At 57.6% G+C, this 26,468-nt stretch overlaps 1 protein-coding gene across 1 annotated transcript; it reads right to left on the bottom strand.

Moving 5' to 3' along the window:
- Nucleotides 1–816: 816 nt before the first annotated feature.
- Nucleotides 817–26,224, bottom strand: LOC101549027 (lipopolysaccharide-binding protein-like). Its single transcript, XM_055139944.1, has 15 exons — nt 26,101–26,224; nt 25,292–25,406; nt 23,951–24,079; nt 23,068–23,223; nt 20,761–20,824; nt 17,251–17,314; nt 12,291–12,382; nt 10,228–10,404; nt 9,048–9,257; nt 7,512–7,676; nt 5,716–5,783; nt 4,100–4,145; nt 3,102–3,165; nt 2,071–2,147; nt 817–870 (listed from the first exon to the last, which is right to left on the bottom strand). Exons 1-15 carry the CDS (start codon nt 26,222–26,224, stop codon nt 838–840), a joined length of 1,584 nt encoding a protein of 527 aa, XP_054995919.1. The 3' UTR covers nt 817–837.
- Nucleotides 26,225–26,468: the final 244 nt, after the last annotated feature.

Here is a 26,468-nt window from a genome sequence, read left to right as displayed (position 1 = left end):
TGTCCTTCGCCTTTTGAGCGCTGTCTCCGACTCCCTCAGCGGTGGCCCAAAGACACGAGCGCGTGCCCCCATCTGGGTTATTCCTCCTAACAGCCCGGGGGGGCACCCACTCCTCCTCTCAGGAGGCGCTGGCCACTTGCACCGGGGGATCATTTGTGGGTGCAGTGGCCACGGCTGCTCTCTGCTACTGCAGCTGTGCCAAGGAGAGTGACAGGAGCGAGACGGTGGCAAAGCCCATGGAGTGGAATCATTCTCGGAAGTTGTTGCCCCCGATCTGACCTTGGTGGAGACCGCGCTCTGTCCTCACTGTCGGCTCTGTCCTCCCCTGCGTGGCCCCGGAAGCCACTGACACCAAACCCTCTGACCTTGCTGCGTGAACGTGTCACTCGTGCAGGGACAGGGTGGCGGGGGGGGGGGCGGGGAATCCCATCCCCGTAAACATTTCACCCCGGGGAAGTGGCCCAGCAAGGCTTCGAGCCCCTGTGCCTGCCCCTTGCTCCCGTGACCACGACCTCAGAAGACACGTGCCACGGACTGACTTCACGGTGCGCGCCGAGCCACGGCTGCTGGCACTGCCTGTGCCTTTTCCCTCTGTTGAAGTTTATTGGGGAAGACGTGAGCGGCATACAGGTGAGGTGGGGCGTCAGACCTGAGTCAGGCTGAAAGCAGCCAGGGGGGCGGGGGACTTCCTGGGAAGGGGTGGGCGAGGGCCACGGTTGGGCGTGGGGTGCAGTGGGAGACGGTGTCCGTGGAACGGGGTCCTCCGGGGAGAGGGGGCAAAGGGCTTCTCTCTTCCGCTCCTCCTGCCACCGCCATGCTCCCTGCTCCATCTTCGGCCTAACTGATGTTGGCCCCAAGGAGAAAGAAGTTCTGGAGGCGGGGACAGAAGGGACAGACACACAGGGTCACTTCCCGAGTCACGCCGCGGCTTTCTGAGTGGGGCAGCTTTCCCGGGAGAGGCAAACCAGCACCGGGCAGGGACCAAACCCGTGGCCTCCCCGTGCTGCTGGCCCTGGCCCTGGGCCGGGTTGGCCTCCCTGCACGTCTGCCTGTGCGCAGACTGTCCAGAGTGACGCTTTCCACCGCAGAGAACCACGAGCAAGTGGCCGCTGCCCGCTTTCTCCTCTCAGAACTCAGACAGCAGAGCCTGAGGGACTGTGTGAGGTGACACCTCACAGTGATGACAATACACTCGTTCCCCCAGGTCCCTACCCCAGGGTGGCCCTGTCTCTGCCCCGGTTTCTCCCCCTGGGGCATGTGTTAGCTGTCCAAGCTCCCCGCTTTTAGCTGCAGCTGGGAAAGCTAGCCCCCCATCTCCCTTCTTTTTTTTGGGGGGGTCACACCCAGCAATACACAGGGGTCACTCCTGGCTCTGCACTCAGGAATCACTCCTGGTGGTGCTCAGGGGACCATATGGGATACTGGGAATCGAACCCAGGTCGGCTACATGCAAGGCAAAAACCCTACCCGCTGTGCTATCGCTCCAGCCTCCCGCCCCCTCTTTTGCACCAAGAAGGTTCCGAGGCTAGGAATCTTCATCCCCAGAACCATACATGAACCTGGACCTCCAAGCACTCCCAGGAGCGACCCCTGAGTGCTTAGTCAGGAGTAAGCTCTGGGCACCGCTGGGTGTGCCCCCCCAAAAAAATGTTAAAAAGAAGATTTTGGGGGCCTGGAGCAATAGTGCAGTGGTCGGGGGGATTTGCTTTGCATGAGGCCGACCTGGGTTTGATCCCCGATGTCCCATATGATCTCCTGAGACCACCAGGAAAGATCCCTGAGCACAGAGCCAGGAGTAAGAGCTGAGCACCGCTGGGTGTGGCCCCAAATAAAACAAAATAGAAAAGAAGATTCTGGACTTGTTCTGATGGCCCCTCGGCAGCAGGTCTGGGCCCTCGGATGCCTTCCTGCCCCCAGGGACCCAGGGCCTGATGCCTGAGACACACTCAGTGCTTGGAGCCGCAGGGAGCCACTGGGAACGGGGCTATTTGACGGGAGGCGGAGCTGCAGAGAACCCAGCCCTGTGTTTCTCTCTCGAGGGAGGCCCGAGGTGGCCGTGGGGCCGCTGACCTGGTGGATCTGGAACACGAGGCTGCTGATGTAGGTGTCCCTGGGCAGAGGCAGCGGGAAGCCCTCCTCCAGCTTGGCTGCAGGAGAGACACATGGATGTACAGGGCAGAGAGGACTGCAGGTGCCAGCCAGGGCCCACGGGGATGCTCGGTGGGATTCGGGACCGTAGGGGCATGGGAAGGGGTTGGCATCTCAGGCGCCATCAGACCCTCGGGGTGTCCTTCCGTGTCCACTGTGCAGAGTGGCCAGGGCAGGATGGGTGCACCCACTCCTCAGGCCTGCCATGCCACCACCTTCCTTTTTTCTCTCTGGGCCACCGTGGCTGCTCATCCGTGTCGGGCAGAAAGGCTGACAGGAGGCCCGGGCAGGTCTTTGTCCCTGGCCTTCCTTCCTGCAAGGCCACTGAGCAGCAGTGAGGGACCTAACTTGCCGGGGGCCCAAGGCTGTTCACCCGAGGGGCGCTCCCTGTGCTTCCCCAAGTGCTCCTCAGCCCCACTCTGGTCTTCTGGGCCTTGGCTTGGCCCCAGCTCTGCGGAGCCTGTCCTCCCTCGGACTCGGGGCTCAGAGGGTCCCGGACCCTTGTGTTTCCTTTGCCATCACACTGGTCACTCCACAGGGCCACTCCCTGCTCTCTGTACCCTCATCAGGACACCCAAGGGTCAAGGATTGTCAGCCCCTGCCTCTGGCCAGGTCAGCGCTGAAGAGGCTGCATTCACTGGATGAATTAATAGGGTTTTTGTTGTTGTTGTTCTTGTTCTTGCTTTTGGGCCACACCTGGAAGTACTCAGGGCTTCCTCCTGGCTCTGCCCTCAGGAATCCTCGCAGTGCTCAGGGCACCATATGGGATGCCAGGGATCGAACCCGGGCTGGCCGTGTGCGTGGCAAACACCTCACCCGCTGTACTATCGCTCCAGCCACTGGATGAATGAACGGATGCATGGACAAAGGAATGAATGGATGCATGAACAAATGAATGAACCTCGCACCCTCGAGGAAGGTGGGAGCTGCCCCTGGCCGGGGGTGGCCCTTACCGTTGAGAGAAGGGTAGATGGTGTGGAGTGCGAAGTAGTTGAGGATGTTTTCCATCAGCTCCACCTGGGGCAGAGGCCGAAGAGACAGGGGTCGGGATGAGCTTGGCTGCCAAACCTCCTCTCCCACCCACACCCGAGGGACACTGACAGAAAAGCAGCCCCCCCGAGCCCGTCCCCAAGGTCTGGTCCCTGGGCACGTGGCACTCGACCCCAGGCAGAGCCACATCCGGCTCTGTCTCCCCCCTTCTCAGGGCACGGAGAGCTACGGGGTGCGTGACAGGCGCTGCAAGTGACAAGTGTGATGCTAAAGGAAGCACAGGGGGCAGGGACAAGAGGGCACACCGCTGACCCCTCCGAACTGGCTGCTCAGCACTCGTCGGCCATGTGGGATGAGGGACTGTCCCTCTGGGCCTCCCGCTCTCTCTCTTTCTGTTTCGGGGCCACACCCACTGATGCTCGGGGGTTACTCCTGGCTCTGCACTCATGAATCACCCCTGGCGGTTCTTGGGGGGATCATCTGGGGTGTCAGAGATTGAATCTGTGTCAGCTCCGTGCAAGGCAAGCGAGTGCCTTACCCGCCCTGCTATTGCTCTGGGCTGCTCTTCCGACCAGAGGGAGTCTGCAGGAGGCCTGGCTCTAAGTGAGCCTGGCTCATGTGTCTCTCTGGCTTTCATTCCTCATGGCAGGTCACAGTCCAGGAGGGGGAAAGGTGCTTCATTCTCTCCATTTCACAGGCTCAGAAAGGTTCAGTGATTTGCCCAAGACCACACAGCAGAGCTGAGTCTCAGATTTTAGCTGCTATAAAAACTTGGGTCCCGCCGCCCCTCTTATGCCTGGGCAGTGCCCCTCTTAGACTGCTAACACCTGGACTGGAGCCTATTTCCTGCCAGACTGCAGTGCATCTTTGCCCGGGCCCTCGGTGCTCCCCCAGGAGCCCGGGACGCTCTGTCTGGACGAGACGATGGCATGGCGCAGGGCCGCCGAGAGACGCCACTCACGTTGAAGGATCCGATGTCGGAGTGTTTCAGTTCCAACTTCAGCTTGCTGTGTGGGAGGAAGAGAGACACGAGGGCTGCCTCCAGCTGCGGCTGGGACCCCGTCACCCTCACCCCAATAAGCAGGCTGTGCAGTGCTTGGGCCACGGGCATTTGGGGGACAGGAGCCTCTTTGCAAGATGGTGCCTTTGGGTTGATGTTTATAAGAAGAGGCGTGGGGAGTCAGGATACTCGGGGCGTCCTTCATAGCCTGGACAAAGCTGGATGCTGGGAGCTGGACAGCACAAAAATGAAACACCTGCGCAGCATGGCTGATGCTGTCCAAGTGAAAACAAACTGGACTGGATGGGAGGAGGCAGGAACCATCACAGGAAGAGTCCACTGAGCTGATATTCATATATATATACATACATATATGTATATATATATACATATATATATTTTATTTTTGTTGTGGGGGGCAGGAGGTCTGACAGTGCTTGGGGGTTACTCCTGGCATGTGCAGGAGACCATATGAGATGCTGGGGATTAAACCCCGTCAGTCACATGCAAGGCACGTGCTCTCCCTGCTGTTCTATCACTCTGACCCCGTGATTTTGTTTTCTTGCCATAATTTTGCCATTTCTGTCCCCCTCTCAATGGAGCACAGATGGTAAGTACAGAGCAGAGAGTCTCTCCAATTTTTTTTTTCATTTTTGGGTCACACCCGGCGATGCACAGGGGTTACTCCTGGCTCATGCACTCAGGAATCACTCCTGGCGGTGCTCGGAGGACCATATGGGATGCTGGGAATTGAACCCGGGTCAGCCGCATGCAAGGCAAACGCCCTACCCGCTGTGTCCAGCCCCGAGTCTCTCTAAATCTTGATGCCTGGCAGCTGGTCCCCAACAAGGTGACTCAGAGCACCTAGACTTTGTCACAGCAGAAGCCGGGCCGCAGGTGGCCCACCAGTGCCCTCCTCCTGGCAGGCTCTGCCCCGTGCTCTCGGCCAGGGGCTCCAAACACCCGAGAGAAGTTCTGATTCGCTGCCTCTGAGGTGGAGGAGTCTTGCTGATTCCGTGCTAAAATCACCCTTGTGAGTTCCCCCCAGAGTCTCTCCCCTTGGCTGTCTCCTCATCACCTGTGTGCCCCGGGTGGTCCCCGAGACACCCCTCAAGCCAGGTCTGTGCATAAACTCTACACTTCCGGGACTGGCCTGCCCCCAGTGCTCACCATTATTCTACCTTTCAATGATCTTATGGGGGAAGGGCTCTCAAGCAGTGCTCAGAAGCCCCGGAGACTCCGTAGACAATCCTTGGCCAACCAGACTGGGGATCAGCAATCAGCACGAGGGCTCAAGAATACGGGGCTGCCCGGGCCCTGCACTGCTGCAGTGACCCCGGTGGCTATGCCTGGTGTTGATCGAGGGACCATGTGGTACGGGAGCCAACCCCAGTCAAGCGCACATGCCTGTGCCCGAACTGCTGTACTACCTCCGGCCTCTTTCTAAGACCCTTAATGTCCAGAGACGGGACTGAGGTGTTGATTCCGAGGGTCTCCCCTAGCCCCATCAGTGACCGGACTGGGCTCTGGCTTCTCGCCCCCCTGCCCTTTCCTTTTCCCCCCGCCTAGCCTTTTACCTTCCCGTGGACACGGAGCCTGAGATCCTGGTGGACTTCACGATGATGGTGGCAGAGATGTTGGTGCTCTAAAAGAGAAGAGAACTTGATTTTCAGCCCGTGTGGACACGCTGCTGGGGCTCCGAAATGGGCAGCACAGGCGTGGGTCAGCACGGGAGACGCAGCTTGTCATGGGTGACAGACCGGGGGTGCAGGGTGTGGGGGCCCTTCCGTTGGAATGGAAGCATCCAGGAGGGGTATGCACGGGTGTCCCAAAAGTAGCACATATTTGTTTGGGTGTAACACACACGTTCGTAATCTACACAAGGGCTTCATGGCTCCAGGATGAGACACAACAATCTTCCCACACTTTCCGCTTATGGTGATGGGAAGGTGCACGGTGGCGGGATTGGTGTTTGAGTATTAAATGTAATGAGTTATGGGGCTGCAGCGATAGCACAGCGGGTAGGGCGTTTACCTTGCACGCGGCCGACCCGGGTTCGATTCCCAGCATCCCATATGGTCCCCTGAGCACCACCAGGGGCAACTCCTGAGTGCAGAGCCAGGAGTAACCCCTGTGCATCGTCGGGTGTGACCCATAAAGCAAAATAATAATAATAATAATAATAATAATAATAATAATAATGAGTTATTGTGAACAACATAAAAATTAAATAAGTAAAAGAAGAAGGGGTATGAATAAGGGCAGCTCCCAAGACACATATCCGTGAAGGCGTGGCCTAACCCGAGATCCTGAAAGTTACTGGGATTTTCACCGAGTTGGGACGTGCTTGTGCTCCCAGGTAGGGCTCTGGGGTCGGCGGAGGCGGCTGTGTGCGTGGTGGGAGGGAGGAGGCACTCCCAGCCCTGGCTTGTCCAGCAGTCTTGGAAATTTACTCTTCCCCCATTGAATTGTCTGGATCCCTTGTTGCAAGTCCACTGGCTTGACAAGTGAATCTGGGAACTGGCTTGCTGGCCAGCAAACCAGTTGGGATTTTGACAGGAATTGCATTGAACGCATTCATCAGCGCGGGGAGCATTGACATGGGAAGAGTTATCTAAAATTGCATACCTTCTTTAAACAAAGGGATGCGATGACTTTTTTTTTTGTATTTGTTTTGGGGCCTCCCATGTCAGTGCTCAGGACCTCCTTATGACTCTGCCCTCAGAGATCACTCCTGACCTGCTTGGGGGACCATATGGGATGTTGGGGATTGAACCCAGGTCAGCTACAGGCAAACCCATTGTTCTATTGCTCTGGCCCCCTGAACTTTTTTTCTTTTTTGCAAGAGGGGAGCACACCCGGCAGTGTTCAGGGTTACTCCTGGCTCTGCACTCAGTATTTACTCCTGGGGGGGCTTGAGGGACCATATGGGATGGCTGGGATTGAACAGGGGCCAGCCGTGTGCAGTGCAAGTGCCCTACCTGCTGTACTATCGCTCTAGACCAGGAGTGAATGACTTTTTTTAATTCCCTTTTTCGCTTTTTGGGTCATACCTGGCGATGCACAGGGGTAACTCCTGGCTCTGCACTCAGGGATTACTCCTGGCGGTGCTCAGGGGACCATATGGGATGCTGGGAATCGAGCCTGGGTTGGCCGCGTGCAAGGCAAATGCCTTCCCTGCTGTGCTATTGCTCCAGCTCAGGCGTGAATGACTTTTAAGGTTTCTTGCCATTCTGCCAGCAGAGGAGTTGACAGGGGAGGCCATCGGGGAGTCGGCCAGACCTGACCAGGAAGGTGAGACCCACGCAAGCGTCAATGGGCTTGCACCCCAGCCCTCGTGACCCTTTGCTCACCTGGCCCGGACCAGACTTACCACCCTGAGCTGGAAGACGGGCTTGCGTGAGTTGGGCAGGAGCACGAAGGCCTGGACGTCCATCACGGCTTGGACTGTCACGTCCCCAGTGGTGAAACTCAGGAGTGGGGCTGACTCAGGGGACACATCCAATTCTAGCTCCATTTTGGGGTACAGCCTGGCCAGCTGGAGAAAGAGGGCCGAGAATCAGGGGAGAATGGGAGACAGGTGGCTGGACGCTGAACTGTAGTGGGGAGGGACAGATCCCCAGACCCAGATCCTCAAGGACCGGCAGTGACAACATTCCGGGCTGGGGGATGTTCCCCCTCCCCCCACCGAGTATTTTCCAGCGAGAAGCAGCTGTGGTTGTAAATGAGACTTTGGTCAAGGATCCGGGATGGGTGGACTATACCCCAGTGGGCATAGTCCAACACAGTGGATGGTCACTCTCCTGCCCTTTTCAAATTGCACGTATGTCTTCTCTCCCGCCCCGTCGGTTGCAGTGACCAGAAGTCCCGCACGTGTTTGTGTGAGTTGCTCACACGCTTGATGCTTGCACTGCACTCTTCATTTACTTTGGGGGGTTTGACCATGTCCAGTGGTCTTCATGGGGGCTTGGCTTGACCGTGTGCCCAGAAGTGACCCCAGGTGGTGCGTGGGGGTCCATATGCCCAGCCAGGGGTTGAACTGGCTGCATGCAAGGCCTTACCTTTTGTCCTGATTCTCTGGCCGTGGGGGTCACACACTTCAGCTGTGGTGCTGTCGGACATTCTGATTCTAATGCTCACTGGGGTGGCTGTGGTGCTCACACACAGGTTTGCCATGGGGGGTTACTCTTAGCCCAGTGCTCACGAGGGCTTGCACACCTTCCTTCAGTTCTGGTGCTTCCCGTACACCCATTTGGGTGCGGGCAAGAGCCGACTCTGTTGTGGCGTTGAGGGTCTCTGGCAGTCAGCAGAGCCGTGAGGACTGTGCTGGGCACACGGGGAGGCACCTGAAGGGAACTCCTGCCTCGTGCTGGCAAGGCAGGTGCGTTGGCCATGGCGCCGTTCCTGGAGCCCCAGCTACCTCCTTCTACGCTGACCAGCTTATGATCAGTGTCCAAGTCTGGGGCCAGCCTGGGACTGTCCTGTCCGAACCAGGGGCTGCTGGGGGCTCTGTTCCACTCTGCCCCTAAGCTGTCCCTGCTGTGCTCTGCAGGCTTCCAGGGATCCCCACGATCAGCCTTGCCCCACACTTCCCGTCTGTCCCACATGCGTCCCCGTGGGTGGGGACCGACATTCCCTTTGACCAGGGAGGAGCGCGCGGCCCCTCAGGACAGAGAGCAGCAGGACTCCCAGCCGGTTCACCCCAACCTGCCCCCTTCAGCCACGAGGAACCAGAGCATGATGGGGGATGGGTGCAGACAATGAGCTGAACATGTTTTGGTTCCACCCCGGGGCGCTAATGTGCAAGCTGTCGGGAGTAGATCTACACCCAGCTCCTCTGCGTCCGAATACCGGCGCCCACCTTGGCCTGGGTGCGGGGGAGGCGTGGCGAGGAGGGCCCGAGTCTCACCTGTGGGATGGCGACCTGGAAGGAGTCAGTGTTCAGACGGATGTCGGAGCCCAGCGGGATGTGCATGAGGCCCAGCAGGAAGTCGCTCAGGTGGCAGGAGGCCATGGACGTGACCGTGGCGTTGGCGGACTGGCGACAGCCTGGGTTCAGGTACTTCCTGCGCAGCTCTCGAGCCTGCTGGTTGTCCATGAGCTTCGTGAAGTTCTCGAGCTGTGAAACGGGCACCGCAGAGTCACATGGCCGGAGTGTGTCTGGGGACAGGGCTGAGGGCGCCCTTTGGAGACGGTGCTCAGGGGACACCCATCTTTCACAACTCCCTGGGGTGGCTCCGGCGTGCTCCCCGCTGGGCACTGCAGGCTGACCTCTACCCCTGCAGGTGGCTCCCCACCCCCCACTTCCCCTTCTCGCCGACTCTCTGGGTCTCGGTGCAGTCAGGAAAGCCCCGCCTGGGGCTCGCCGCAGCCCACCTCTCTCAGCTGACCTTCACACTGCCCCCTCCTACCCCGTTTTTGGTTTTGGAGCTACACCCCACCCGGGTTCGGGGCTTACTCCTGGCTCTGTGCTTAGGGAATCACTCCTGGTAGGGCTCGGGGGACCACGGGGGTGTCAGGATGAAACCCAAGTTAGTTGCATGCAAGGCAAGTGCTCGCCCTGGTCTCTGGACCCAGACTGCCTGCTCTGTCCCTGGGTGCTCGGTCTTTAGTGCTCAACTGCCCACGCATACTGAGCCAGGCTGTCCAGGACTGTGGCTCCCAGACTCCAGCTACGCAGGCTATGGGGCTGAGCTGGGGTGTCGATAAGGGCTTTAACCTCAGGGCTGTCAACCTGCTCCTCCTTTCACCCTTTCACCCTCCTCCTCCTCCTTCTCCTCCTCCTCCCCCTCCCCCCGCACCTCCCTCTGAAATCTCTTCCAAGTCTGCAGCTGCTGTGAAGCCCCGAGCCTGTCCGTCCACCCAAAGTCCCCAACAATAGCCAAGACGGAGAGTATCAGCCTCCACATGCCGGTCAGCGTGTGTGGAGGCACTTTGGGGACAGTGGGGCCCTGCAGGGAGACTGAGGCACAGCCTGGCTCTAAAGCCCTGTGTGGTGGGATCCAAGCTCCACCTTCCTCCCCTGGTTCCTTAGCGTCCCCCTAGCAGGCCCCGCGGCTGGTTCCCACCGCCTCCTCTCTCTTCCTCACGTGCTCGTTCTTGAGGGTGAAGTTCATGTGCCCGGCCTGGTGGTAAACCCAGCTGGCCGTGTTGAAGACGTATTCAGAGACGGCAAAGTAGACCATGCGGTTGTGTGCCTGGGGCAGCTGGATGGGCGGGGCGTGGAGGGAGCTGGGGAAGAGGCCGCCTTGGTAGAAGAATTCAGCCTGCAAACAGAAGAGTAGCTCAGACGCGCCAGCTGCTTGCCAAGAGGGCAGAGGGCCTCTGCATCACTCCAAAGCGTGAGGTCTGGGTCCTGGAGGAGTCTTCTCACCCCGAAATTCTCCCGCGCCATGTGTACGTGATGTCTGTCCTGGGTTTCCCCAGGCCCAGAAAGCAGGAAGGAAGCCCAGGTGCAAGGCAGAGCTCGGACCCTGGAGCTCTGGCAGGTCTGGACTCTGCCACACACAAGCGCTGGGACCTCGGGAAAACCACCGGCTTCCTTGTGTCCTGCGGGAAGCCGCCCTTTAAAGGCAGGCAGTTGCCCGGAGTGATAGCACAGTGGATAGGGCATTTGCCTTGCACGTGGCTGACCCGGGTTTGGTCCCATGTGGTCCCCTGAGCACTGCCAGGAGTAATTCCTGAGTGCAGAGCCAGGAGTGACCCCTGAGCATCGCCAGGTGTGACCCAAAAAGAAAAAAAAAAGCAGGCTGAAAGATAGGGTCAGTGTCTGGTGGCCATAGACCACTGCTCCGCTTTTTCACCTGTCGATCCGGACCATGCCAGAGCTTCTCTTTCCCAGAGGTGGTCTGAGGTCGAAATCAGTTGCTATCAGTACAAATACTTAGAACAGCATCTTAGGAGAAGTGCAGAAGTGTGGCATAAATAGAAGAAATCAAGGGGCTGGAGCGATAGCACAGTGGGAAGGGCATTTGCCTTGCACGCGGCAAACCCGGGTTCGAATCCTAGCATCCTATATGGTCTCCTGAGCACTGCCAGGAGTAATTCCTGAGTGCATGAGCCAGGAGTAACCTCTGTGCATCACCAGGTGTGACCCCCCAAAAAAAGCAAAAAAAAAAAAAAAGATGAAATCGAATGGGTGGGGAGGGCTCTCAGGGCCTGACTTATTTCAGGGGAGTTGTGGACTGGCAGAGCTAGGAAGGGTGGCATCGGTCACGGCAGGCCACAGCCGTGTTCCCGCCTGTCTCTGATCTCAAAGTCACTGGCCAGCCTAGGCCCCTTCCAGCACCTTCCAGGGCGAATCTACTTCCTTATGTATCTACGTCCTTTGTTGTGATCTGGGTCCCAGCTGGCAGAACTCTGGGATTAGATACAGGCTCCCCATGAGGCTGGGGGCCAGGGGTCGTAGGAGATCTCCAGAGAGCAAAGCAAGTGCCCAGTCTGTTGAGCGATGTGTCTGGCCCCTTTAAAAGCCCCTCTTCAGGCTGGAGTGATAGCACAGTGGGTAGGGCGTTTGCCTTGCACACAACCGACAAGGGTTCGGTTTCCAGCATCCCCTAGAGTCCTCAGAGCACCACCAGGAGTGATTCCTGAGTGCAGAGCCAGGAGTAACCCCTGTGCATCGCCAGGCCAGGTGTGACCCAAAAAGCAAAAAAAGAAAAAGAAAAAGAAAAAGAAAAAAAGCCCCTCTGCATTCCTCGGCCACAGTCCGCCCTGGATGACTCTGACTTCTCACCTGGCTCCAGCCTCTGGCTTCCCTTCCTAGTTCCCCCCTCACCTGGTCTGTCCCCGTACTCTGCACCCCTTCTCCGAGGGTCCCTAAGATTACATGGGGCCAACTGGGTAATGCAGGCTAATCCAGCCAGCTCACGATCCTTACCGTAATGATTCTGGCAAGGGCTCCCTAGCGTGTAAGTGTTAGCACCCTAGCACGGAAGTAGGATTTGAACTTGGGTCAGCTGGACTCCAGAGGACTTGGTCAGGGTGGAGAGATTTGTTTCAGGATTTGGTTCTTCAGTGCCAGCCACCACCCCTGCCCACAGTGGGTACCAGAAGGAGATGGTGGAGAAGGAGAGGAGGAGCTGACTCTGGGAGGCTGAAGTCATCTCCTGCCAGCCGTCAGTGACTGGACCCTTTCTCCACAGTCTCATACCTTGAAGGGTGTGTCCAGGGCTTGGGAGGTCACCACTGGAGCTCCTACAAGTCTATAGTCAATGCTGGCAACGTCGTCGACCATTACGGTGACTATGGAACAGGAAAGAGACAGTGTGAGGAGCAGGGCAGTCCAACATAGTTGTGCACTGCACAACTCCAAGGGCTCCCTGGCGTCTGACCTTGGGGATGGAGCTAAGACTGGGGCTCACCCACAGCTCCTTCAGACACAAAGAAAGAGCTAAATTCATTCTCTTCCTCATTCAGTATTTAGTTTTGCTTTGTTTTTTCAGGATTGCACCTGACTGTGTTACAGATTACTCCTGGTTCTGTGCTCAAGGCTTACTCTTGGCTCTGTGCTCAGGGGTTACTCCTGGTGGCAGGGCTCAAGGGTACCCATATGTGATGTTGAGGGTCACAGTGGTGTTGCTGCATGAGGCAAATGCCTCAATACCTGTACTATTCCTCTGTTGCCCCATATTTTTCTTTTGATTCATTATTTTTCATTCACTATATTTTGGGCTGGAGCGATAGCACAGCAGGTAGGGCGTTTGCCTTGTACGTGGCCAACCTGTGTTCGACTCCTCCACCCCTCTTGGAGAACCCGGCAAGCTACCAAGAGTATCTCACCCGCACGGCAGAGCCTGGCAAGCTCCCCATGGCATATTCAATATGCCAAAAACAGTAACAAGACTCACAATGGAGACATTACTGGTGCCCACTTGAGCAAATCGATGAACAACGGGATGACAGTGATAGAGTGATATTTGGAGCCCCGGCTTGAAGTCAGGTGTGAAGCAAGGGGCTGAGGAAAGAGCCAAGTGAGAGTCGGCGTCCCCATTCTGAAGCTGGCAAGAGGGAAAAAGGTAACCCGGCACTTGGGCAAACACAGCAGAGGTGCCCAGGATAATGCCAGTCTCGTAACCGGGGGTAAAGGAGTGGGGGGGGGTGATGCTGAGGCTGGGGTCTGAGAGGAGCAGGGGGAGCTGGGGTGGAGCATCTCAAGCAGAGGGCGGGGTGACTCTTGCAGGGTCCTGCAGTCATAAGGAGCAGCGCCTGGATGTCAGTGGGAAGACGGGACCCACGTGGTGGGCAAGGGTGCCCTGGTGGCGGGGGTGCAGGGTGCTGTGGCTCAGGCCAGATCTTGCATGGCCTTACCACCCAGTCGCTGAGTCGGGGACCCCTTGAAGGATGCCTGGAAGGAAGGGCCTCCCTTGCTGGGGCTGTGAGGGCGCCTGTGGCGGCCAGAGGGGCTGGGGTAGGGCAGTGCTGCCCAGGGCCCCCGGAACACCGCTGTCTTGTTGGCGCAACTGGCACAGAGTGACCCAGGAGCTCCCAGTCATCCTCTGCCCACCTCCTGGCCATGGGGGCCTCCGGGTCACCCGATCCCTTAAACCTGGGGGCCGAGGGGGTGGTCCCGGGCTCTGTGGGGAGTGAGGGCTCAGAGACCTGGGAGGTGAGGGGTGGTCCCAGGCTCTGTGGGGAGTGAGGGCTCAGAGACCTGGGGGCCGAGGGGGTGGTCCCGGGCTCTGTGGGGAGTGAGGACTCAGAGACCTGGGAGGTGAGGGGTGGTCCCGGGCTCTGTGGGGAGTGAGGGCTCAGAGACCTGGGGGGCGAGGGGTGGTCCCGGGCTCTGTGGGGAGTGAGGGCTCAGAGACGGGGGGAGGGCGGGGGGCAAGGTGGGGGGTCCCGGGCTCTGTGGGGAGTGAGGGCTCAGAGACCTGGGAGGTGAGGGGTGGTCCCGGGCTCTGTGGGGAGTGAGGGCTCAGAGACCTGGGGGGCAAGGGGGTGGTCCCGGGCTCTGTGGGGAGTGAGGGCTCAGAGACCTGGGGGGCGAGGGGTGGTCCCGGGCTCTGTGGGGAGTGAGGGCTCAGAGACGGGGGGAGGGCGGGGGGCAAGGTGGGGGGTCCCGGGCTCTGTGGGGAGTGAGGGCTCAGAGACCTGGGGGGCAAGGGGGGGTCCCGGGCTCTGTGGGGAGTGAGGGCTCAGAGACCTGGGGGGCAAGGGAGGGTCCCGGGCTCTGTGGGGAGTGAGGGCTCAGAGACCTGGGAGGTGAGGGGTGGTCCCGGGCTCTGTGGGGAGTGAGGGCTCAGAGACCTGGGGGCCGAGGGGGTGGTCCCGGGCTCTGTGGGGAGTGAGGACTCAGAGACCTGGGAGGTGAGGGGTGGTCCCGGGCTCTGTGGGGAGTGAGGGCTCAGAGACCTGGGGGGCAAGGGGGTGGTCCCGGGCTCTGTGGGGAGTGAGGGCTCAGAGACGGGGGGGAGGGCGGGGGGCAAGGTGGGGGGTCCCGGGCTCTGTGGGGAGTGAGGGCTCAGAGACCTGGGAGGTGAGGGGTGGTCCCGGGCTCTGTGGGGAGTGAGGGCTCAGAGACCTGGGGGGCAAGGGGGTGGTCCCGGGCTCTGTGGGGAGTGAGGGCTCAGAGACCTGGGGGGCGAGGGGTGGTCCCGGGCTCTGTGGGGAGTGAGGGCTCAGAGACGGGGGGAGGGCGGGGGGCAAGGTGGGGGGTCCCGGGCTCTGTGGGGAGTGAGGGCTCAGAGACCTGGGGGGCAAGGGGGGGTCCCGGGCTCTGTGGGGAGTGAGGGCTCAGAGACCTGGGGGGCAAGGGAGGGTCCCGGGCTCTGTGGGGAGTGAGGGCTCAGAGACCTGGGAGGTGAGGGGTGGTCCCGGGCTCTGTGGGGAGTGAGGGCTCAGAGACCTGGGGGCCGAGGGGGTGGTCCCGGGCTCTGTGGGGAGTGAGGACTCAGAGACCTGGGAGGTGAGGGGTGGTCCCGGGCTCTGTGGGGAGTGAGGGCTCAGAGACCTGGGGGGCGAGGGGTGGTCCCGGGCTCTGTGGGGAGTGAGGGCTCAGAGACGGGGGGAGGGCGGGGGGCAAGGTGGGGGGTCCCGGGCTCTGTGGGGAGTGAGGGCTCAGAGACCTGGGGGGCAAGGGGGGGTCCCGGGCTCTGTGGGGAGTGAGGGCTCAGAGACCTGGGGGGCAAGGGAGGGTCCCGGGCTCTGTGGGGAGTGAGGGCTCAGAGACCTGGGAGGTGAGGGGTGGTCCCGGGCTCTGTGGGGAGTGAGGGCTCAGAGACCTGGGGGCCGAGGGGGTGGTCCCGGGCTCTGTGGGGAGTGAGGACTCAGAGACCTGGGGGCCGAGGGGGTGGTCCCGGGCTCTGTGGGGAGTGAGGACTCAGAGACCTGGGAGGTGAGGGGTGGTCCCGGGCTCTGTGGGGAGTGAGGGCTCAGAGACCTGGGGGGCAAGGGGGTGGTCCCGGGCTCTGTGGGGAGTGAGGGCTCAGAGACGGGGGGGAGGGCGGGGGGCAAGGTGGGGGGTCCCGGGCTCTGTGGGGAGTGAGGGCTCAGAGACCTGGGAGGTGAGGGGTGGTCCCGGGCTCTGTGGGGAGTGAGGGCTCAGAGACCTGGGGGGCAAGGGGGTGGTCCCGGGCTCTGTGGGGAGTGAGGGCTCAGAGACCTGGGGGGCGAGGGGTGGTCCCGGGCTCTGTGGGGAGTGAGGGCTCAGAGACGGGGGGAGGGCGGGGGGCAAGGTGGGGGGTCCCGGGCTCTGTGGGGAGTGAGGGCTCAGAGACCTGGGGGGCAAGGGGGGGTCCCGGGCTCTGTGGGGAGTGAGGGCTCAGAGACCTGGGGGGCAAGGGAGGGTCCCGGGCTCTGTGGGGAGTGAGGGCTCAGAGACCTGGGAGGTGAGGGGTGGTCCCGGGCTCTGTGGGGAGTGAGGGCTCAGAGACCTGGGGGCCGAGGGGGTGGTCCCGGGCTCTGTGGGGAGTGAGGACTCAGAGACCTGGGAGGTGAGGGGTGGTCCCGGGCTCTGTGGGGAGTGAGGGCTCAGAGACCTGGGGGGCGAGGGGTGGTCCCGGGCTCTGTGGGGAGTGAGGGCTCAGAGACGGGGGGAGGGCGGGGGGCAAGGTGGGGGGTCCCGGGCTCTGTGGGGAGTGAGGGCTCAGAGACCTGGGGGGCAAGGGGGGGTCCCGGGCTCTGTGGGGAGTGAGGGCTCAGAGACCTGGGGGGCAAGGGAGGGTCCCGGGCTCTGTGGGGAGTGAGGGCTCAGAGACCTGGGAGGTGAGGGGTGGTCCCGGGCTCTGTGGGGAGTGAGGGCTCAGAGACCTGGGGGCCGAGGGGGTGGTCCCGGGCTCTGTGGGGAGTGAGGACTCAGAGACCTGGGAGGTGAGGGGTGGTCCCGGGCTCTGTGGGGAGTGAGGGCTCAGAGACCTGGGGGGCGAGGGGTGGTCCCGGGCTCTGTGGGGAGTGAGGGCTCAGAGACGGGGGGGGGGGGAGGGCGGGGGGCAAGGTGGGGGGTCCCGGGCTCTGTGGGGAGTGAGGGCTCAGAGACCTGGGAGGTGAGGGGTGGTCCCGGGCTCTGTGGGGAGTGAGGGCTCAGAGACCTGGGGGGCAAGGGGGTGGTCCCGGGCTCTGTGGGGAGTGAGGGCTCAGAGACCTGGGGGGCGAGGGGTGGTCCCGGGCTCTGTGGGGAGTGAGGGCTCAGAGACGGGGGGAGGGCGGGGGGCAAGGTGGGGGGTCCCGGGCTCTGTGGGGAGTGAGGGCTCAGAGACCTGGGGGGCAAGGGGGGGTCCCGGGCTCTGTGGGGAGTGAGGGCTCAGAGACCTGGGGGGCAAGGGAGGGTCCCGGGCTCTGTGGGGAGTGAGGGCTCAGAGACCTGGGAGGTGAGGGGTGGTCCCGGGCTCTGTGGGGAGTGAGGGCTCAGAGACCTGGGGGGCAAGGGGAGGGTCCCGGGCTCTGTGGGGAGTGAGGGCTCAGAGACCTGGGGGGTGAGGGGGGGTCCCAGGCTCTGTGGGGAGTGAGGGCTCAGAGACCTGGGGGGCAAGGGGAGGGTCCCGGGCTCTGTGGGGAGTGAGGGCTCAGAGACCTGGGGGGTAAGGGGGGGTCCCAGGCTCTGTGGGGAGTGAGGGATCAGAGACCTGGGGGGCGAGGGGCTGGTCCCCGGCTCTGTGGGGAGTGAGGGTGCAAACCTGGCAGAGTCTGGAGGTAGGGCTGCAGCTGCGAGGTTGCGAGCTTCCTGATCATGTCACACATCTGCGGAATGGGTGAGAAAGCCAGGTGAATCCCTTGCCACCCTCTCGGTAACGCGTGCCCTCCCCTCACCTGACTCTGGCTCAGACACACCCACCCTTTCCCCACCTGTCAGGCAGGCGGTGCGTGCGGGAAGGAAAGGGGGGTCAAAGGGCCCAGGTGATGGTCCAGCTGGCGGGGTGCCTGCCTTGCACACCTGGATTCAACCCCTGGCACCCTATGGGGTCCCCCAAGCCCTGCCAGAAGTGCTCCCCCAACACCTCCCCTCCAAAGGAAAACAGTCTCTGTGGCATCTGGTCACTTCCCATCTTTCCCATCTGTATGTGTGTGTGTGTGTGTGTGTGTGTGTGTGTGTGTGGTGTGTGGTGTGTGTGTGTGGGGTGTGTGTGTGTATGTGTGGTGTGTGTGTGTGTGTGTGTGTGGGGTGTGTGTGTGTGGTGTGTGTGTGTGGGGGGGGGTGGGTGTTCCTCAGGGGGCTCCGCTCAAATCCCAGACCTTTTTAGAATCTGCAGCAGTAGTGGCGGTGGCAAGCGGAAAGCCCATGGCTCTGCTGTCGCTGGCTCGGTGCTCTGAGTCCCTGCGGCGGGGAGGCCGGGACTGTGGACACCCAGAGCGGTGGGGACACGGTGGAAGAGTGCCAGGCGCAGCAGGGGACTGGGAACCACAGGCTCACCCCACTGGCCAGCATGGGCCTGCCTGCAGTACTGGATATGGTCACCAGAGGGCCCCCAAAGCAAAGCTAGAAGGAGCTCTCAGATTTCTGAGTTATAAACCCAACAATTTACTCTCCAAGAGGGCGGATCTCAGAAGTCCTCAGTCCTGTGACTTCCTAACTTCTGGCATACCCGCACTAGCTTTAGAACCTTTCTTTTCTTTTCTATTACACACACATATCACTATCATCACTATCACTATCATCCTGTTGATCATTGATTTGCTTGTGCAGGCCCAGTAACGTCTCCATTTGTCCTAGCTCTGAGATTTTAGCAGCCTCTCTTTACTCGTCCTTCCCAATGGTGCCACATTAGAGGCTCTTTCAGGGTCAGGAGAATGAGGCCCATCATTGTTACTGTATTTGGCATATATATATATATATACATATATATATATATACACATATATATGTTTGTTTAATTTTGGGTCACACTCAGCATTGCCCAGGGCTTACTCTTGTCTCCACACTCAGGGATCACTCCTGGCAGGCTAAGGGGATCATATGGTGCCAGGGGTTGAACCCAGGGCCAGCTGCATGTGAGGCAAGCAACCTACTCCCTAAAATTTATCTCCAGCCCCAGGTTCCAGCTCTTGGTCAACTGGACTGCCAGTTCAATGCTCAGGGATCAAGGGCTGCCAGGGATCACGCTGAGATTAGTCACATGAAAGACATATGTCTAGGCCCTTGTACTATTATTATTTTTTTTAAACATGACATCTGTTCAGTTTTAAAAATACTGAAATTGGGCCAGAGCTAGAGTACAGCGGCTAGGGCATTTGCTTTGCATGCAGCCAACCTTGGTTTCTGGCACTCCACATTGTCCCCTAAGCACTGCCAGGAGTAATTTCTGAGTGCAGAGCCAGGAGCATCTCTGGGTGTGGGCCAAAAAGCAAAATAAAATAAAATTTAAAAAAGTACTGAATTTGTAGGTGCCTGAGAGATAGTACAGCAAGTAAGCACTCACTTTGTACAGAGCAGACCCAGATTCAATTCCCAGGACCTCAACCTGGTTCCCCAAGCCCACCCAGGAGTCATCCCTCAGTGCAGAGCTAAGTGTAAGCCTTCCACAGCCAGTGTGGTCCTCCATGCCTCCTGCCCCCCAACCACCACCCCCCCAGAATTTTTTGTATCACTCTTATCAATGGAAAACTGGTATGTCTTGGCATAATGCAGATATGACTGAAAAAAATTGTACAAAGATTTGGAAAAAAGGGATGGCTGGGTTCCTTTTTGGTTGAAGTGTTTAGGATGCAATTGTCCTTTGACATGAGGAGAAAGAAAGAAAGGACTGCGAAAACAAGGTCCAGAGAGAGAGAGGGAGAGAGAGAGAGAGAGAGAGAGAGGAGTACAGGGTAAAGATACTGGCATTGCATCTATATCAACACTCCTTAACAAACTATGAATTGGTTTGCCATGTGACCCAGCAACTCCGGTTCTGGGCATCTACCCCAAGGGCCTCAAATCTCTATTCAGAAATTCACTCCTAACTTCATTGCCTTTATAATAACCAAAACATGGAAACAACACAAGTGCCCAAGAATAGATGACTGAATAAAGAAGCCATGGTATGTATATATAATGGGACACAATCAGCTTTAAGAAAAGATAAAATGAGGAGCTGGAGCGATAGCACAGTGGGTAGGGCATTTGCCTTGCACGAGGCGGACCGGGGTTTAATTCCTAGCATCCCATATGGTCCCCTGAGCACCTCCAGGAGTAATTTCTGAGTGCAAGAACCAGGAGTAAACCCTGTGCACCGCTGGGTATGACCCAAAAAGAAAAAAAGAAAAGAAAAGAAAAGAAAAAATTGTTTGGGGCTGGAGTGATAGCACAGCAGATAGGGCGTTTGCTTTGCGTACAGCTGACCTGGGTCTGATTCCCAGCATCTCATAGGGTCCCCTGAGCACGAGCACCACCAGAAGTGATTTCTGAGTGCATGACCCAGGAGTAACCCCTGTGCATCGCCAGGTATGACCCAAAAAGCAAAAAAAAAAAAAAAAAAAAAAAAAAAGAAAAAGAAAAGATAAAATGATGTAATTTGCTGCTACTTGCATGTATCTGGAAAATATCACGCTAAGTGAAGTTAGCCAGGAGAGGGACAGACAGAACATCTTGCTCATCTACAAGATACAAAGAAACAGGGTGGAGGAGTAACGCCCAAAGTAACAGACACTGAACACTGGTCTTCAGAAAGAAGCTTCCCACCGGGAGAGGGGGTGATGGGTGGGGGGCTGGGGACAGGGCACCAGGACAATGGGGGAGGGAAGAGGACATCGAGGACATTCTAGTGGAGGGCATAGTATTGGAATATTTTATTCACGAAACCCTGCACCAACAGGTTTGTAAACCACGATGCCTAAAATTTAAACAACAACAAGAACAGAAGTTTTCTTTCCTCAAAGTAAGAAAGCCCAGGCTTTCTCCTAAAAAGTTTTAGATTTGTTTGACGTTCTAATCTGCCCGGAGCAGGTTCTTGTATATGGTGGGAGGGGGCGGGTCTAGTGTCTTATCTTGCCAATACAGTTGAGAACAAGCCATCAAATGCTCCTTCAGTTCCTAACACCCAGTTGTGGTTCTACAAAAATGGGAAGTTGCTTGCCCTTTGCCCCTGCCTGTGAATGAGAAAATTCATGTAACTGTTTCCTTCAGAGGTCAAGGTGCTTCCAAACACCAGAGCTGTATGCGCCAGTGACCTTGAGTGACAAGGGACAGAGCTGATTCTCTTTTTGTTTACCTCATTCTCCAAGAAGTGTTTCAAATTGTTTTCAATTCTATGATGGAAGAGGTTCAGGATCCAGCTAGAAGAACAAGGAAAGAGGGTCAAAATCCACTTCACGACTAACCAAGACTCCAAGAGGGCAGTGCGGACCCTGGCCCGTTCTGTCCCAGGAAGAATCTAGCCAGAGGCATTTCACACGATTCTCTGGAATCAGGGTGTTAACATGTATCATAGTTTCTACTTCTCTGAGGTCTTCTCACCTCAATGGACTCCATCCCCGTAGTCTGTCCTTGGCTTCAGTGTAACCAGATCAAAGGAAGGGCTCAAACTAACTTCTAGTGCTGCCAGTAGAGTATTTAGAGTATTTATTTTAATTTTTTTCTTTTTTCTTTTAGTCTTATTATAATTTTATAAAGTAATTCACACAATTTGATTACATTTAATATTCAAACACCAATCCCCTCACCATGACACCCTCCCATCCTCACTACATTTGGATGTTTTTATCCAGAACCCCAGCCCCTGCTCCAAAGCAGAACCAAAATGATTTATTTTGTATTGTTATGAATAAACCACTGAAAATGCTCCCTAAAAACGTTCCTTAGAGGAGAGTGTGTGAAGATTGTTCTACTTCACCCAGGGGCCATTAAGCCCTTTGATAAGAGATTACTAACATGTTGTTAAGGGTTGAGCCTTCTGTGCTCTGTCACTGTCACTGTCATCCCGTTGCTCATCGATTTGTTCGAGTGGGCACCAGTAACGTCTCTCGATTGTGAGACTTACTTGTTACTGTTTTTGGCACATCCAGTACACCACGGGTAGCTTGCCTGGCTCTGCCATGCGGGCTCCATACTCTCAGTAGCTTGCCGGGCTCTCCGAGAGGGGCGGAGGAATCGAACACGGGTTGTCCGCGTGAAAGGCGAACGCCCAACTGCTGTGCTATTGCTCCAGCCCTTGTTTACAGACTATATATATATATATATATATATATATATATATATATATGTGTGTGTGTGTGTGTGTATCTATAAAAGATATATTTCCTTCTAAGGTTGGTTGCCTTCTACTTTAAGCCCATCAAATGAGGTGCGCTACTCTTGGAGTATGAGTGGTGTGAGGTATTAGATGTCCAGGGATAGGTTTACTCATGGGTGAGGCTTGGCCTGAGTGTGTGAAGAGCTGCCGTGAGCATGGCAGAGGTTGAGTTCTGGAAGTTTTCGGCTGCCAGGGCTGGGTTCCTTGGGGTGGGGAAGGCCTCACCTGTGCCCCTCCAGGGTGCCCGAGTGAAACAACCTGGCTCGGAGTCCGGTGGCATGGCTATGGCAGTGTCGTTTATGCTTTCTTCCAGGAGAGAAGGACAATGAGTCTCTGGAGCATGGCTATTGATGAGATTATCTGGTGCCAGCCAGAGGTGGCTTGTGGGGGTGACTGCCGAGTTGCCGGAAATGTGGGGAGACACGGGTGGAAGTCGCCCATGCCCAGTTCCGTTGAACCTGGAGTTTTTTGTCACCAGTCCCAGCAGTCACACCCACAAGCCAGATAATCTCATCGACGGCCACGCTCCAGAGACTCATTCACTGTCCTTCTCTCTCAGAAGAGAGCACAAAACTACTCGCTGTAGCCAGGCCACTGGACCCTGCGCCAGGCTGTTTCATTCAGGGCCAGTGGAGTCTTTGAAGCCTGGTGCCAGGATGGGCATGTGGCCTCCATGGTGAGTGGGCACCTCCTCAGTGCTTGTTGCTTTGGAAGGAGAGTCCCCCTGAGTGGGCATCAGGGACAAGGGCCACCCGCAAATCTTACTGTCACACGGCCACCGCCAGTGAAGCTCAGGAATGCCCCTTTCAGACACTGTTAACACTGGTGGCTTAGAGATGAGGGGTGTGGCCCAAGGGCAGGATACTTGCTTTGTGTATGTGAGTCCTTGTGTTCTATCTCCTGCACCACACAGATTGCAGAACCAAAAACCCCACATAGGTTGCTTTGGGTAAGATCTGCTGAGAAGAAGGCTGGGTGGGGGAGAATTAAGAGTGGAGAGAGATTTTGATTTTTGGTTTTGTTTTTGAGCCATACCTGGTGATGCTCAGGGATGACTCCTGGTTCTGCACTCAGGGATCACTCCCGGCGGTGCTCAAGGGACTACATGGGATGCCGGGGATCAAACTGGAGTTAGCCATGTGCAAGGCAAAGGCCCTGCCTGCTGTACTATCGCTCTGATGCCAGAGAGAGAATATTTTCCACTCTGAGTTATCCACTTAAAGACATCTTGGATGTTCTATGGGGCTGAAGGCCAGTGGCTCTGCCTCTAGCTGGGGGACTGCTTACCTTAAATATCCGGAGATGACCACACTCACAGGGCCAACGGAGTTGCTGCAGTGAGACACGGAGGCCGTGGGCCGGCCAGATGGGTTCTTGCCCAAATTCAGAGTAACGGAGAAGTAAATGTCATCCACCTTCACATCAAAAGTGCCCGTGAGGGTGCTGTTGGGAGAGAGGAGAGGCAGGTGGTGGGTCGTTAGCCACTCCCAGGAAGAGGAGCCGAAAAAATACTCCTAGATTCAGTGTTGGAGAGATAGTGCAGTGGGTAGGGCGCTTGCCTGGCAGTGCCTGGCCAGGGTTTGATTCCTTGTTCGCTCTGTGGTCCCCCTAGCACTGTCAGGAGTGAGCCTGAGCACAGAGCCAAGAGGATGCCCTCAGCACATCCAGGTGTGACCCAACCTCTCCCCTGCCATAAAAATCAAACAAACCCAAAAGGCCCTCCCAAATTTGTCTCCCTGTAACATTGGCGTGTCCTGCCTGAGCTTCAACTTACACCCCGAGCCCCCATATTTACTGAGCATGTACTAGGGACCAGGCACACTGCCAGCAGCCTTCCAACACGTATTTTACTTAATCTGCAGCTGTCTCTGAGCTGATTTCTTCCTTTTTTTCTGAGGGGTTTGGGCTAAAGTCCCTGGGGGCTGCTCCCAGCTCTGTGCTTGTGGATCCCTCAAGGGACCATGCAACGCTCTGGGCAAACCATGTGCAAGGCAAGGACCTTCGCCCCTGCATGAACTCGCCCGCCCCGAATGGGGCTATTTTGGTTTTTCTGTGGCCGTGCGTGGGGCTGAGGCTGGGGCACGGATCAGACAGGGCCTTGCGTGCATCAGGCGCTTGAACTCTCTTGTGCCCCAGAGCCCAGACCTGCTCGGACCCATGCCAGACTCACATGAACCCTTTGGACACTTTCCAGCTCCCTTGCAGATTGAGGTAGCTGTCGGACAAGGTGGCTCGGACCCCGTGCTCTGGGAGCAGACGCAGGTCTGAGTACGGCAGCTGGAAGTCGCGGATCTGCAGCCTGCGGGAGGAAACGTACTGCCAGGGCACATCAGTCACCTGAAGGGGCCCCACGCCCCTCCCCTGCCTGGCACACCACGTGCCAAACAGAATCTCCCAAACCATAAAGGGAAGATCGAATCCCCTCCTTCAAGGTCCACCTGCCCCCCCCAGGGGAATTTCCCCCCCCCACCCCGAACCCCACACCCCAGACCTTCCTTTTGCTGTAGATGACATCTCCATACCTGCTCCAGCCTGGCCTGGGGCTCAGCCCCCACCCGTACCATTGTTCCAGGTGATCTATCAACGTCCTCCCTCCCCCTGCCTCCACTCTCCAAACAAGGGCTCATGATTTAGAGTTCAGCCACCCACCCGTGGCCTCGAATCTTTCTTTTCCTATAGTGTTTCTGAAGATTGTGAGCTGTCACAGTAAACAGGTGAATTAAAAACTAATCTAGATTTCTTGGGGCTGGAGCAATAGCACAGGGGGGAGGGCGTTTGTTTGCCTTGCACGCGGCCGACCCGGGTTCGATTCCCAGCATCCCATATGGTCCCCTGAGCACCACTAGGAGTAATTCCTGAGTGCAAAGCCAGGAGTAACCCCTGTGCATCGCTGGGTGTGACCCAAAAAAAGCAAAAAAAACCCAACAACCTAATCTAGATTTCTGTAAGGGTGGAGAGAGAAAGAGAGGGAGAGAGAGAAAAAACAGAGGAGAGAGAGACAGGGAAAGAGGGGGAGAGAGAGAGGAGGGGGGGAGAGAGAGATTCTTTTCCCCTTGTCACTTGCAGGTGACGAGCAGCTGTCCCCCTTCAAATGCCCTCCCAGGTCATTTATCTCTGTTCAGGTCTGTTCCCAGAGGTTTTCTCGCTCTGACTGATAGTATCCAGGTTTGACCTGTGCAACCGACATTTCCCAGAAGCCTCTGCAACTGATTTGAGGATGGGCCACTGGACACCCAGGGTAGAAGGGATAGGAGTCCCCTAACCTGTGTAAGCAGGTGAGTTGCGGGGGTCGGCACAGCAAAACTTCAGGACTAACCCAGGGCCCTGTGAGAGGGCTCCGAGCATCGCCATCTGATCTGATGATTCAAAAAGTGTAGAGCCCCTTCCCGCAGCCCCTCAGAGCTGGCCATGCCTTTGTTCCCTGAGATGCTCCCTTGTTGGACCCCTGCCCCAGAGTCCCAGCACCACACGTCCCCCCAGAACCCCCCAGGGTGTCAGACAGAGCCCTTACTTGCGAAACTCATAGGTCACGCTTAGGAACCAGCTGACGTCGTAGCTTCCTGAGAAGTCAGGGATGGCGAGACTGGACAGCTCCTTCTTCACAGAGGCCACTCCGTACTGGCGGGCTGGGGCGAGGGAGGGAGTTAGCGTAGTGGGGAGGGGTCTCATGGAGTGGCCAGGCTTGGGGACCACTTAGCTGGGACTGAACGCAGCATTGTCCTTCCCAGCGAGGCTCTTCGACTGCCTCAGCCTCAATGCTGCCGTGGGTAAAATGTGAGTAAGTGAACCGACACCGCCTCTGTCTGGGAATTAGACGAGGGCCTGGACTCGAGGGTCAGGTAAATGGCACCCCCGTTATTGACCCGTTCAGTGAGATCGCGAGGGTGAAGGTGGGTCCCAACGGGGCTTGTAAAGTCTCAGTGCTCAGATTTTAAGGAGTTTCACCACCGGGATCTATCGAGAGCCCAGCAGTGCTCAGAGTTTACCCCTGGCTCTGCACTCAAGATCACTTCTGGCGGTTCTTGGAGGACCCTAGGTGGTGCCGGGGATTGATCCCAGGTCAGCTTCCTGCAAGGCCAGACCACCGTATTATTATCACTCGGACCCAAGGCCATTGGGTAACGATGGGCTCAGCTCGAGGCGTAGCCTCAGCGTCTGTCCCAGCCATTTATTTCTTATTTCTTCACCTCAGCTCCCCAAGGTGAAGAAACAGAAGCCCCGAGGGGTCATATTCAAGGCTTCTGAGCAAGACGGTGCTACATGCCAGCCTCGGAGTCCTTGTTCTGCTCGGGCCCCCGAGGAGCCGCCAGACCCCCTTACCATATTCTACGCCTTTTTTGGTGATCCTGGCTATGAACCCAGGATTAGCAGTTCCTTTGCCAAGCCTGGAGAGCTGTGCCAGTAGCAGGAGGACCAGAGCTGCCCAGGACAGGCTGGCCTTCATCCCGACCTCAGGTCCTTCGGGCTCAGGCTGGTCCGAGTCTCAGTGGCAGCCTCCCTCTCCGCCCCTCTCTCAAGGGACCAGCAGAGGCTGCGGTGCTTATAAAAGCAGTTCCAGATAAGGAACAGAGCCGGCGCGGCAGGAGGGCGGGGCCAGCACGGGGCAGCCAATGGACCAGCAATTTGAAAGGGGGGGAGAGAATTCATTGTGAAATCTTTTGAGGTTTCTTTCTGGCCAGAGAGTAGCA

Source organism: Sorex araneus, chromosome 5, assembly GCF_027595985.1.
Source record: "Sorex araneus isolate mSorAra2 chromosome 5, mSorAra2.pri, whole genome shotgun sequence".
Lineage (NCBI taxonomy): Eukaryota > Metazoa > Chordata > Mammalia > Eulipotyphla > Soricidae > Sorex > Sorex araneus.
This window is presented reverse-complemented; position numbering and strand designations above follow the sequence as displayed.